This window comes from Phyllostomus discolor, chromosome 13 (genome assembly GCF_004126475.2).
Source record: "Phyllostomus discolor isolate MPI-MPIP mPhyDis1 chromosome 13, mPhyDis1.pri.v3, whole genome shotgun sequence".
In the NCBI taxonomy this organism is placed as follows: domain Eukaryota; kingdom Metazoa; phylum Chordata; class Mammalia; order Chiroptera; family Phyllostomidae; genus Phyllostomus; species Phyllostomus discolor.
The window spans coordinates 21,782,156-21,796,560 of record NC_040915.2 but is presented as its reverse complement, the minus strand read 5'-3'; the positions used below and the strand labels follow the sequence as shown (position 1 = coordinate 21,796,560).

General features: G+C 50.9%; 1 protein-coding gene across 2 annotated transcripts in view; it reads left to right on the top strand.

Moving 5' to 3' along the window:
- FAT2 (FAT atypical cadherin 2) overlaps nucleotides 1-14,405 on the top strand; it is a 70,706-nt gene that overhangs the window by 47,124 nt on the left and 9,177 nt on the right. For both annotated transcript variants that reach the window (XM_036014631.1, XM_028528041.2), the window contains exons 14-20: nucleotides 826-1,209; nucleotides 3,350-3,564; nucleotides 4,527-4,664; nucleotides 5,255-5,398; nucleotides 5,723-5,920; nucleotides 9,495-10,305; nucleotides 13,184-13,329. In XM_036014631.1, the coding sequence (XP_035870524.1) occupies nucleotides 826-1,209; nucleotides 3,350-3,564; nucleotides 4,527-4,664; nucleotides 5,255-5,398; nucleotides 5,723-5,920; nucleotides 9,495-10,305; nucleotides 13,184-13,329 (2,036 nt within the window). The remainder of the gene's footprint in view (nucleotides 1-825; nucleotides 1,210-3,349; nucleotides 3,565-4,526; nucleotides 4,665-5,254; nucleotides 5,399-5,722; nucleotides 5,921-9,494; nucleotides 10,306-13,183; nucleotides 13,330-14,405) is intronic.

Below are 14,405 nucleotides of genomic sequence, written 5' to 3'. Positions count from 1 at the left end.
ATAAAGTGGAATCCTTTTCAACATTTTACATTTTAATGACATCCTTTTCATTAGGGCTCATTCTTTTCCTTTTAAAATTTACAAGGCAAGTCGGATTCATCTGGGAGTATTTGTTCCATATTGTGCCAATTACAGCTTCTGCCACCCTGTATTTTATTGTGGTTACATACAAACACACACATGCACATGGTGTTGCCTGTGTGGATGTGTGTCCAATTTTCTTGAGTCAAATTGTATCACTGAGATAGGGTAAAAAGTGCCCTTGGGTCAAAGCAGCCAGATCAGCACTGGATATGATAATAATGAAGATAAAAATGGGATCAAAACTCCCTCCTTTGTTCGACCCCAGCAAAGTAAATTTAAGACTTCCTAGAGGAAGTGAGTTTTAGCTTAGCAATGACAGAGGTAAGAGATTTTGGCAGGATCCAGGGGTTCTAGGGAGGGCACACAGTGCAAACGCAGCTAATGGCGTACAAGGCCCTGTACACGCTCAATTAGCCAGTGCTTGCTCGCCTCCAGAGACAGGAAGCTCCCTACTTCCTAGGCAGCCGCTTCCTTCCATGGTACCTCAGATAATCAGCAAGTGCTGCCTGTTTGGTGCTGCCCTCTGCAGCCACAGCCATCTCCCAGACCCTCGCCCACGACAGCCCCTCCAAGACTAGGAGGTGGTGACCATCTGCTTCAGCCCCAGCCCCCCCTTTCGGGGTGGAGGAGCTCTAGTGTTCTCAGTCACGCGTTCCAATCCCACCACCCCTGTAGGACCCATCCTCTGACCTCGCACCAGTTTACCATTAACCCTTCACACACCCTCGGTCTCCCCCGCAGGTGCCAATGCCCAGGTGGTTTACTCCCTGGCGGACTCTGCCGAAGGCCACTTCTCCATTGAAGCCACCACGGGCGTGATCCGGCTGGAGAAGCCCCTGCGGGTCCGGCCGCAGGCTGCGCTGCAGCTCACCGTCCGTGCCTCGGACCTGGGCGCCCCGGTCCCGCTGTCCACGCTGGGCACCGTCACGGTGTCCGTGGTGGGCCTCGAAGACTACCTGCCCCTGTTCCTGAACACAGAGCACAGCGTGCAGGTGCCCGAGGACGCCCCGCTCGGCACTGAGGTGCTGCAGCTGGCCACCCTCACCCGCCCGGGCTCTGAGAAGACCGGCTACCGCATGGTCAGCGGGAATGAGCAGGGGAGGTTCCGCCTGGATGTCCGCACAGGTGAGGGAGCGCCTGCGGCAGCCCTGCCCCCAGTCTTGGAGAACTTGGATTCCTCACATTTAGGGCATATCTGCTACACGAACCCCTCCTGGGCTAATCTCCTCTGGCCCTTTCTTTCTTCACTCTGCATCTCTCCAGGTACCAGGTCTCTTCTGCACCCTGGGGCCACCTTATGTAGGAACCCCTTATATCCCCCACCTCCCCACCCAGGACCCTAGACAACTCACTCTCCTCCTACAGTTTGTAGCTTCAAAGTTTCAGCTCAGACCCAGCCCCAGGAGGCTGAGGCCACTCTCCGTTCTGGGCTGCAGAGGTAGAAGTACTTACTGGAATGTGGGGCTTAAGCAGCCTAGGACCAGGCTGCCTGCTTCCCTCCTGGAGCCCTCCCCAAATATCCTGGCACCCCTGAGTTTCCCCTTATTCTAATGAAGAGGGAGAATGAGGAGACCGTCCCTCCTCGTTGCTCCTAGCCACAGAAGAGTCTGAGTCAGATTCACAGAGCCCCCCTGGAAGGGCCTGAGAGGCTCCCCAGGCCAGACCAAGCCCTGGTGGAGGCCTCCCCACACCAACCCCGGCAATAACGCCGTCTGCCTCCTAGAGCAGCCACCTTACTGTTGAGCAATATTTTCTCAGAGTTTGTACTGTGAAGACTTGAGACAAGCAACAAGTAGAAAACAGGATAAGCCACCTGCTCCCATCACTCGGCTCCAGGAGATGTGCACACAGACCGGGCTGGGTTGGTCTTCCCCTGCCGCCCTCCCATGCCGTCCCACCGCCGAGTCACCGCAAAGCGGACCCCAGACAGCGTGTCGTTCTGTTCGTGAGCACTTCGGCGGGTGCCTCTGAATGACAAGGCCTCCTCTAGCAGCCACAGCCACAATGCCATTACCACACCTCGAAGATAACTCCTTAATATCATCTAATACCGAGCCAGATAATTTTTAAAATTATCTTGCAAATGTCTTCTTGAGGTTGATTTGTCTGTCAGCATCCCCCAAGTGCCCACGTATTGCATTTGGTTAATACGCAACATCTTCAGATTCTTTTAATCTCTACTGTTTTCCTCTTCCTCTTGCCATTTACGTAACGAAAAACTTGGGTCATGTATTAGTCAGACTTTCTATATTTTGGATTGGCTGGCTGTATCTTTATGATGTCATCATATAACATATCACTCTATAATGTCTTATAAATGACATTTGGATCAAAGACCTTGGTCAAGGTCAAAGACCTGAGGTTCAAGCTCAGTTTTTTTAGCGACAACCCTTTGTAGACAAGGTTGGGCTCTCCTTTGCACTGTGTGGGGGGGCTAACTAGTTCTTTTTGGTTGATGGTGAGCTTAGAGTTGTCAGCCTGATTCATCCAACACAGAGTTCTTCATCAGCTCTTCTCCTAATGGTTTTAGCAGCCTTTGATGATTATTTCCTAGATATATCATTTCATTTGGAGCTGCAAAATGGTGATTTTCTAACCCTATCACTCCTCATTTATTTACTAACTGGAATTCTCTTATAAAGAAGGGTTTTCCACCATTAACTACTTGGCTACCCAGGAATGGCAGGAAAAACCCTTGTTCTTTTCCAGTTTTCAGAATAATAAACCTATGCCCTAACAATCTATTGAACAACTTTGGGTACCCTAGAACTCTTTGTAATTGCACGTCTGTCATTCACTAGCTGAATGAGCTTGGGCAGGTCACTCAATGTTGGGAGCATTGGCTGACTCCCCTACAAAACGAAAGTCACTTTGTTATGCTCCACAGGGTTATTATAGATCTAATACAGGTAGATTTAACCTTACATAGTTAATGAGATATCAGTGAGGTCTCCATGAAGTATCAAAGAGATAAACGAGGAAAACTCTGCTGTGGAGAACAACAATAAGGAAAACGAGAGGACGTGGAGGGAGAGAGGAAGGCAATGAGGGAGGGTGAATACAGAGGGGGAGGAAGGAGGGAGTGGTGGAGGAGACGACAGAGGAGATGAGGAAGGAGGCGAAGGAGGTGATGGAGGAGGTGATGCAGGAGATCCATGTCTCCTAACCCTATTGTTGAGCTGCCTCTCCTGGGGTCTGGCTCAAGGCCTCTCAGCCCCCTGCCACTGTGGCCCCAGTGGTCTCAGTGCTCCTCTCTCTGCTTCAGGGATCCTGTACGTCAACAGGAGCCTGGACTTTGAAACGAACCCCAAGTACTTCCTGTCCATCGAGTGCAGCCGGAAAGGTTCTTCCTCCCTCAGTGACATGACCACAATCGTGGTCAACGTCACTGACACCAATGAACACCGACCCAGATTCCCCCAGGATCTGTACAGCACGAGGGTCTTCGAGAACGCCATCGTGGGTGACACGGTGCTCACAGTAAGGATCTGCAGTTTTCCTGTTTGGGGGACATGGGCCCTGCGTTGGATTCTTACCTGTCTCTCCCCTAGTCAGCTATGGATGAGTTCGTCAATCAATACGCTACAGACTTGATTGGCTCTGACTTGTAGCCATTTGGCCAAACTGTCTCTCGTGACAAAATGTCTCAGGGACATGTCTGATGAGATCCAGATCACGGCCTGATAGAGTGGGGCATGGGAAAGGGCCTGCGGGACAGGGAGTGTCATCGTGGGAGGGGAGGAGACGAGGGGACAGCAAATAACGCCTCTTGGCATTTAAACATGCAGCTGTCCCCAGCTGCAGGGAATGAAATTCTGTACCATATTCAAGGTTCTCCACGATCCCCCTTCATCCTGCCTTCCAGTCTCGTCTCCTTCCACTCCCTCCATGCGCCCTCCATGCGCCCATGCGCCCCAGCCACACAGGAAGACGTGCCTTTCCCCAAACATCCTCCGCACTCCCATGCCTCTGGGCTCCTACGGTTTCCTCTGCTTGGGGTGCAGGCTCCTCTCCCAGACGCCATTCTTGTCCTTCAAGCCTTCGTGAACCCTCTTCTAATCCCCCTAGCTGGAATCTACCTACCTCTGTGTTTTCTATGCTGGTCAGCTTGCTAAAGCTGATCTTACTTTGCCCCCCAGTTAGAATTATCCATAAAATTATATGCTAAGCTTTTTGTGGGCATATCCATTTTGCCACATTCCTCACCTCCTAGCACAGAACCTAGCACCCTATCAGTACGGGTCAATGAGTAAATGAATTAATGAATGGATAAATGAATGAACCAGGGCATGCTGAAGTTCATACTAGGATATAAATAATGAGATGATTTCTTTGGAGAGACGACTGTAATCCATTCATTGCGGAGGGGACATATCTGTGCTCCCTATCCTCCCAGGGGCCAAGATGCCATCAATTCACAACCATCACCCCCTCTGCTGCAGGTGTCAGCTACTGATGAGGACGGACCCCTAAATAGTGCCATCACCTACAGCCTGGTAGGAGGGAACGAGCTGGGGCACTTTACCATCCACCCCAAGAAGGGGGAGCTACAGGTGGCCAAGGCCTTGGACTGGGAACAGGTGAGCCATGGGGGAGGGGCCCAGTGCGAGCTCATCAAAGCAGAATAGAGCTCTGCTACAGGCCAGGAGAATGAGTCCTAGTTAAGGTCCCTTGTTGACACTTCTCCAGCCCCGCCCCCACTTGTTTTCTCTGTGGCGTCTCTATGGCTTGTGAGGCCAGGGGCAGGAGAGGGACTGAGTGACCCCTACCTTTCCCTGGAGGAGCCCAGGCCCGCTTCTCACCATTGACCAGGAGCCATTAATGAGATCATTATAACTCGTTATCATCCACTGAGCGCTTGCTCTGTGCCGGGGCCTTTGCTAAGTGCTTTACATTCATTAGGCCATTTGGTCCTTAAAAGGATCCCAGGACATGGCCGTGATCTCATTCTCACAGAAGTCTGGTCACTCTCCCAAGCTCTCACAGCTAGTAAATGGCTGAACTGGAAATCAAACCTATTTCTGCCTGACTCCCAAACCTGGGCTCTAAAACGCCACGGTTGGGCAGCGGGGGTAAGCAGAGGAGAGTGTTCCTTATTTTTCCGGAAATATTAGTGGGCAGAATTGAGGGGTCTCACTGCTAACTCTCCACTGGGTATCTTGCTATACAGACTTCTAGCTATTCCCTGAGGCTCCGAGCCACCGACAGTGGGCGGCCCCCGTTGCATGAGGACATAGACGTCGCCATCCAAGTTGTTGATGTCAATGACAACCCACCAAGATTCTTCCAGCTCAACTACAGCATCTCTGTTCAGGTACGTCTGACCTTCCAAAGGCATCCTGAACCCATCGTCCCCGCACTTCCCTTCTAGAGGAGGGCGCTCACAGCTGGCACCAGCCTACCCCAACAGTGGCTGTGACTAGTCTAGATTGACAAAGTCAGCAACTAGCTCACAGGCAGGCAGAATGAATGAATGAATGAACGAATGAATGAATGACAGCTCAGGGCAGGGAGCAGGCATGGCCCAGGAGCAGCCAGAGTGCTGAGGACTCGTCCGAGTGAAGGGGATCAAGGAAGGTGTGAGATGAAGAACCGGGACTCATCTTGCAATTTGATTTTCTGTCACTTTCGGTCTCAGGAGAATTGCCCCATCGGCAGAAAAGTCCTGCAGCTGATCCTGAGTGACCCGGACTCCCCAGAGAATGGCCCCCCCTACTCCTTTCGAATCACCAAGGGGAACAACGGTTCTGCCTTCCGAGTGACCCCAGATGGCTGGCTGGTGACCACCACGTACCTAAGCAGGAGAGTCCAGGAATGGCATCAGCTTCAGATTGAGGTAAGAACTCTGTGGACCAGCGGTGGTGGCCATGGGGACACTAATGTGCTGGCAAGAGCACTATCAGTGCTTCAATGATGAGAAAAAACAATGCACAAAGCTCTCACTATGAGCCAGGTACTGGCTGAACTTGTATCATCGCATTAAATCCTCACAACACACTTTAGGGCAGGGACAGTTATCACCTTTACTTTGTGGATGTGATACCTGGGGCGCTCAGCGGTTAAGTGGCTGACTCAGAGTACGACTACTCTGCTAGTCGGCAGCAGAGGTGGGCTGCTTCAAGTGCAAACTCTCTGACCCCAGAAATGGAGCTCCTACTTTCTGCCCTGTTCCCAGGCAGGACACCCTCCACCTGCCTCCGTCTCCTTGAGGCTGGTCAGGACAGCTCCCTGAACTTCAGGTCTTGTTAGAGACCTGCCCCCGAGAACTGGTGTGGCGTCAGGTGAAAGAACCTATATGCCCGTGTAGCAGATTGTGGTGGTGTTGTTACAGGTTGCATGAAAATTGCCCAGTGATAGTGGCCAAGATGGTGGTTAAACGTTCCTCTCTCATTTCGCTTCCTGCCAAATCCCTTTCCTAGATCTCAGGTCTAGTGGCCCCTGCTAGTCTGTGAACTTCTCTGGGCTCAGGATGATGTGTTCATCCGCTCAGCCAGCCAGCTAGTCGTTCATTCAGTCAGTCTTTCAACACATATTTACTGCGTACCTCTCACACACCAGCCCCTACGCTAGCTTCTCGTAATGAAGCAGGGGAAAGAAGGGAATGGTTCCTGCCCTCACGGGCTTTTGATTCTAATTACGGAGATAACTCAATAAATAGATGGGAAAAAAAAGGTGACGAGAGGCTCTTAAGGCATGGGGAGAGACATAGTCAAAGGATGGCTGCCCTCATGAAAAGGGGGCATTCTGAGCTGAGACTGGAGGAGCCAGCTGTGTAAAAAGTGGACAGGAGAGCGCCGCAGGCAGGCAGGACGAGAGGAGCCACGGTCCTGAGCTGGAAAGGGGCTGGCGGTGAGCGGAGACGTGGCCCACAGGGTCAGAGCACGGTGAGCTGTGGGGGGATAACCCCGGAGAGGTGAGCAGGGCAGACAGACCACGGCGGCCTCATAGCTCGAGGGACTGTATTATTTGAGGTCCAAACTGTCAGGCTCTCGAGAATGAGAGAGGCACTGAGAAGAGTTAAGTGGTGACAACCGGCCCACAACAGATGAAAATCGGGAGTGTCCTGGGCAAACAAGGAAGTACAGTCACCCTAAATATAAGCTGTGGCCATGCTTTTGGATGCTAATCTAAGCGCACGGTGAAGTGGTGAAGGGTCTCAGAAAAGGAAATGGCCCTTCTCGGGTCTCAGAGGCTCCTGTTTGAAGCTCTAGAAAGAGCAAATGAAGAGGGAAAGAGCGGTTGAGGAATAACAACGAGAAGTCATCCGAACTGGAGACAGTCGTGCTGAGACCTGGACGTGATGGTGAAGATGCAAGAGGTGGATAGATTGGGGACAAGTTCTGCATGGCAATAAACATGAGTGGCGATGGGCTGGATATGAGGAAAGGGAGAGAAGAATCAGGGATGAGTCCCACGTTCCTGGCTCCAGTGAAGACTGGGTGGCTGGGCCATTTATGAGACTGGAGAGATGGGGGTGGGGGTGGGAGAAGTACACATCTGTGGGGTACAATGAGGGCTCTGTTTTGCACATGTTACTTTTCAGGTGTCCATGAGACACCCAAGTGGAGGTGTGCAATAGTTAGTTGGGACTGGGAGTCTGTAGATCAGAGGACAGGTGTGGGCTAATGTAAAGGATGCACAAAGTCAAAGGCATGGATGTGACTGCCTAGCGAGAGACTAGAGAGAACAGTTTCCTGACCTCTGTATCCTGGCCCAGACAATCTCTCAGAAACTATTGGCAGCATCACCATTTCTTTGATTTTTCCTGCAATTCCACTCCTGTTCACTGGGAGGCACTGTAAGCCAGCAAAGAAACAGGCTATGGACACAGGTAGGCATTCATTTGCTGCTCTGGTTTTACCAGCTATGTGACTTTGGGCAAGTTACTTCTCCCCTTTGAGCCTCAGTTATATTTTTTGTAAAATGAGAGATGCCACAGCTCTTGTCTCATAAGAAAGACAAACTGTGATCATGCATTTAAAGTACGCAGTTTGTACTATGTTAATGTTAGTTCTATATTATACTTAGTAGTAGTAGTAATTATTATAGTTGCTATTGATATTCATCAGTGTCATTATGCACCATTCTCAGCAGTAGGCATAATTTTACAGCCTGCTTGCTCACTCAAAGCCGTGGAATGCACGTGAACAAGGCATTCCTACAGGGAGAATCGGAGACCCTTGTTCACAATCCATAAAGCGATAATGTCACTGAGGAGAGGAAGAAAAACTCCATCCTTGCTACCTGGGTGGAAAGTTGCAGGGACAGTTCGGTAAAATGTGAAAGAAGAATTGTTTTAAATTCTCACCTGAGGACATGCTTATTGATTTTAGAGAGGAAAGGGAGGGAGAGAAAGAGTGAGAGAAACATTGACACGAAAGAAAAACATTGACTGGTTGCCTTCTTGTATGTGCCCCGACAAGGGACCGCACCCGCAACCTTTTGGGTTACAGAATAATGCACTGAGCCACACCACCCAGGGCAGAAAGTGAAATTTTTACTTACATTATCTTCCTTGCATTTAAACGACAGCATGTCACTGCCTGGCTTAAAACCATCAATGGCTCCTCATGGCTGTGACATAAACTGTCACCTTGGGCCCTTCTGCCCTCACCTCCAGGCCTCTGCCCTGCCCCCGGCCATAGGAGCCCCTTTCTGTTGTTTTGAAGCACACCATGTTCTTTCCACCCAGCCTGCCCCCAGAGCTGTTCCCTGTCTGTCACCTCTTGTCCTCTCCTCTCCTCATCCCTCAGGACGCAGCCCAACTGTCCCTCCTCCAAGACACCGTCTCTCCTGCCCGATCTAAGTTAGCTCTTTCCGTCTTCCACGTCTCTGTGACTTTGCTCCATTTATTTCCTCCACACCACTTTATCCAAGTCTGACATCCTCTGGTTTATTTAGCAACTTGTTGTCTCTTTTCTCCTGATCACAGCACAGGGCCAGGCCTGTAGGAAACACTCAACAAATATTTGTTAGCTGGACTGGAGAACCCAACCCCGAACCCAACCCCGAGCCCGATCACAGTGCGGAGGGGATTCCCAAAGAGAACCTCCTGAGGCTGACAGGGGCCCTGAGGGACACACAGTGGACTCGCTAGGAGACCTTTGGCGACTCACTCACAGAACGAGGGAATCAGAGAAGTTCAAGAGGAAGGAGGCCAGATCATGTCTGGAGGGACTTAGGGAGAGGCTCAGAGCGCTGTCAAATGAGGAAGTGGAGCCCAGTTTTACTGTGTGGTGCGGGTGTAAGTCCCCCCACAAAACCTTCAGTACTTTGGGAGTTATTATTCCATTTCCCAAAGGCGACAGCATGCTGAGCCTGCTCTCAAGCAGAGAGACGTGGTTGCCCGAGGAGGCCGGCCTGGTCTGGGCCACAGTCCCACGGTAACGCAGCGCCTCTCTTGCCCACAGGTGTCAGACAGCGGCGTCCCTCCCCTTTCGTCTTCCACGTCTGTCCGAGTCCACGTCACGGAGCAGAGCCGCTACCCGCCCTCCACCCTCCCACTGGAGATCTTCATCACCATCGGGGAGCAGGAGTTCCAGGGTGGCATGGTGGGCAAAATCCATGCCACGGACCGAGACCCGCAGGACACGCTGACCTACAGCCTGGGGGGAGAGGAGACCCTGCGCAGCCACTTCTCAGTGGGCACATCCGACGGCACGATCATCGCTGCCCAGGGACTGCCTCGTGGCCGCTACGCATTCACTGTCACAGTCAGCGATGGCACCTTCACGGCCACCGCGGGGGTCCACGTCCATGTGTGGCACGTGGGGCCGGAGGCTCTGCAACAGAGCCTGTGGATGGGCTTCCGCCAGCTCACCCCAGAGGAGCTGGTGAGTGACCACTGGCGGAACCTGCAGAGGTTCCTCAGCAACAAGTTGGACATCAAAAGAGCCAACATCCACCTGGCCAGCCTTCAGCCTGCAGAGGCCACAGCTGGGGTGGATGTGCTTCTGGTCTTTGAGGGGCATTCCGGGACCTTCCACAAGCTGCAGGAGCTGGCAACCATCATCACTCACTCGGCCAAGGAGATGGAGCACTCAGTGGGAATCCAGATGAGGTCAGCCATGCCCGTGGTGCCCTGCCAGGGGCCAAGCTGCCAGGGTCAAGTCTGCCAAGAGACAGTGCACCTGGACCCCAGGGTCGGGCCCACATACAGCACAGCCAGGCTCAGCATCCTCACCCCGCGGCACCGCCTGGAGAGGAGCTGCTCCTGCAATGGTGAGGAATGGGCCTCCCCCAGGGCAGCCAGCACGGTGGGCTTGGCCCACTTGACTCCAGGGATGGAGGTCCCAGGGGGGGTCTGCGGGGTAGTGACTGGGGAGTTTCAACAGGGCTAAAGGCCAGGGACCACCACCATGAGGCTGGTGTGGTCTCACAAAACCTGATCACATAATGGCGCTCTATTCCTGGCCACTTTTTGGAATTCTGAAAATAATGGTAAGAATACAAGAGACAGTTTAGCATCATGGCTAAGAGTACAGATTCTGGCATGGAGCCACCCGGGTTCAAATCTCAGCTCTGCCACTTGCTAGCCACATGACCTTAGGCAAAGCACTTAACCTCTCTGTGCTTTTGAGCTGCAGTAGGGACTAAACAAGTATTCAATACAAAGTGCTTGCCTGGAAGAGTGCCTAATATAGGAAGTGGCCAATAGTCAACATACTACCTACACTACCGCTGTATCACTATAGCCAGGCAGCTCTAATTTGAAGGTTTAGACTAGATGGCTCATGTTCAAGGCCCAGCTCTATCACTTATGAGCTGTGTAAGTTTGGGGGTTTAGTAAAATCCTCCGAGCTTTAGCTTCTCATCCATAAAAATAATGGAAATACTATCATCTGCCTCCACAAACTGGTTTGAGGAATAAATTACTGACTGGATATAAAAGCACGTTACCCCCTGGCTGGCCTGTAATAAGCAACCCATCAGTGGTGGCTGTTGTTCACAGGGTAGCAGTTATTGCTACAAGGACTCTGCTGTGAGCCAGGCTCTGAGTATATGTTACCTAAACTCTGTGTTTCCACAGCCCTACAAAGCAGGGCAATAGCTCCATCTACAGCTGTAACTTAAATGTGGGGATTATATTACATTGGTTTGCCTGAAACTGCACAGCCTCCCGTGAAGGGCTGGTTTTTCAAATACCTGTGCATCCCCTCTAAAGCCTGAGCTCTCTGCCCAGCTCTTTAGAAACTCGGTTTTCTGATAGGATTCACCCCAGCGGCCCTGGCATTAAAACCAATGCACATGGGCATTGGCAAAAAGAGAATGACTTTGCCTCACTATCGCCCCCTGCCTGGCATGGCCTACCAGCTCTGGGTCCACTGGTCTGCATTAGGGAAATTTTCAGATTTGTGGATTTTCTCTGGACCTATTAGGTTTCGGCTGGGTGAGCTACTCTTCAGGGGGGAGCTTCCTTTCTTGTGTCTCTTGCCCCAGACTGGGTTGCAGGGGAAGCTGTGACGGCTGAAGGTTTTTCTTGACCATCCGGCATCGGACAACATGTCCTAAAATTAAAGATTGTGCAAATCACCCAGGGAGTGTGTTTTTAAAGAGACCTGCTCCTGGGTGTCACCTCCAGAAATTTTTATTTAGCAAGTCTTGGGTGAGGCCTGGAATCAGCATTTTTAACCAGCACCTCAGTCCATTCTGAAGCAGGTGGTCCAAGGGTGGCTCTTTAAGAAATACTAGATGGGCTGGCTCACAGACCACCAGAGTCACCTGGAAAGAAGTCTGTTTGTTTTTTAATTTTAGGGGACTGTGACATGTAGAAATAGCCACGTGTCATAAGTGCACAGCTCGACAAGTTTCCACAAACCAAATCTGTCGGTGTCACCAGAACCAGGACCTAGATCAGGGATCGGAGCACGACCAGCATCTCAGACCCCGCCCCTGGCCTCTCTCGCAGTCCCTGCACCCATCTCGGGGAGCGTTCTAATGGACCGATTCCCACGTGCCCCCAGAACTACTGGCCACACTCTCTGAAGGCAGAGCCTGGCGTTCTGTATTTTTAAAGACTCTCTAGGTGATGCTGATTTTCAGCCAGGTTTGGGAATTCCTCACCTAGGTCACCTTCAATGCCCCATCCAGTAACAAGATATACTACAACGGAATGGCCAGCGTCAGAGCCCCTTAGGATTTTATAATCCTGCATGCCTCAGGCTTTCTGGTTCTTTCTTCTCCTCTTTTCGGCTTTCAACAATTCCTCTTCCCTAGGTCTTGGGGCCTGTACCTCTAATCTTTTCCCCCCAAGAACTATAGGCTTGCTTATTCACAGGGACTTAAGATCTGAACTCACTTCTGGGGAGGCTGGATTTTTTTTAAATCTCAGGAGGGCGGTGCTTCATATAACACAGCATTTCCACAAGGGGGGTCCCACAGAATGCTTTTTGCAAGGACTACAAATAGGTAGTTCACATAAGAGGGTCCTGTGGTCATAAGGGACCCTCTTATGTATAAGCTCCAGAAACTCAGTGTAGGTGAAGTTCCAGAATCCTTATGCAACTGCGTATCAGCAATTCTGCAGGGGTTGGAGTATGCAGGACTTCACCGAAGTTTTGGCCACTCGATCTATCACATCCTTTATCACAGAGAGTCCCCTGGTAGCGTTTTATTTGGAAAGTGCTTACCCCAAATTGTTACACTCCTAATAATGGAGATCTCTTGAGGCAAAAATAACCCCTTGGGGTGTTCCCGAAATCACATACATATGCAAAATCCTCCCCAATTCTACTTCCTTCTTCCCCAAGGGAGGTCAGAAATAACATGGAAACAATGTAGGACAGGAATTTTGATTTCCACACCCTTGATTGATTACATTTCTGGCTTGGCTCCTGCTTTCCTAATGGGCTGAGTCAGAGTCTCTGACCCAGGCTGGGAGCCAAGGCAAGGGTCCCGGGGCCAAAGGACGGTGTGCAGGGTGATGGCCCTTGTCGAGCTGTGTGACCTTGGATACGTGACCCCCCAGCAATGTTTCCTCATCTGTAAAATGAGCAATGCCTCTGCTTGCCATACACAAGTTGAATGAGACAGTCAGTTGGAGGGCTGTGTGGGGACCGTTTCACATGGCGGTCAGTGACCCCACTGGTTGTTTTCACAGGTACTGCTGCAAGGTTCAGTGGTCAGAGCTTCGGGCGGTACAGTCCCCCAGAGACTCAGAACTGGCACATCCGTTTCAGTCTGAAAACACTCCAGTCACAGGCCGTTGTCCTGTTCAGCAATGGGACGGTGCATATCTCCCTGAAGGTAAGGCCCCGCCAGCTGAGAGATTTCATGAGAGAGAGCCAGGCTGGGGAGGAGGGGGCGACATGAGCAGGGCCAAGAAGACCAATTTCTGCAAAGAAACCCCTGCACGGTTTTCAGGGATGTTGGGTCAAGACAAGAGGCCTTCCAGTCATGGCGGCCAAAGCATCCCACCTAAAAATATCTGTCCAAGTACAGCAGGCTGTTCTATGAGATAAGAGGTCTCTGAAGACAGGAAGACAGAAGGGTGAGGCCACCTGGCCCTAGGGCTTTTATCACTTTTGCTGAATAATAGAACACTGTTTCCAAAGAGGGGGAGGCTGGCTCACAGTGGGGTGCTCCAGACAACAAACCCAGCGTTGCATTACATGGAAGAAAAAGGAACTTCCTTTCTAATAGTCTTTCAATCCTTCTGATTATGTCATTTAGAGAGTCTCAGTTTACCTTCCTGATGTTAACACCTCTGGCACCCATGTCAACCTCCCACTTTGACCAAGAGAAACAGACTTTGGCCAGAATTTAATTCAGTCAATAAGTATTTATTGAGCATCTACTAAGTGACAGGCACAGTTCTAGGTGTTTGGGTCTCATCAGTGAATAAGGCAAAACCCCCTCTTACTTTCATCCTACAGGGAAGACTGACAATAATCACAATAAATCAGGAAATTATAGGGTTCATCTGAGTGTGACAAGTACTTTGGGTTAAAAGAAAAAGATAAAGGTTAAGGAAAATTAGGAGTCTGGGGGGTTGCAATTTTAAATAAAGTGGTCAGGGAAGGCTTTATTGAGGTGATGATTGAATAATAATTGGAAGGGGGTAGGGGAGTTAGCTTAGACATCTGTAGGTAGAGGAAGCAGTAATTGGCAGGTGATTCCTTAGCGTGCTTAAGGAACAACCCAGAGGTCTGTATGGCTTGACTGAAGTGAGCAAGGGGGGCGGCAGTGGGAGGAGTTGAGGTCAGAGATGCAATGAACCAGGCCCAGATCAATAAAGGTCTCACGGGCCACTTAAGGACTTTGGCTTTTATTCTGAGCAAAATGGAAGGCATCAGAAGGTTTTGAGCAGAGAATTAACATAT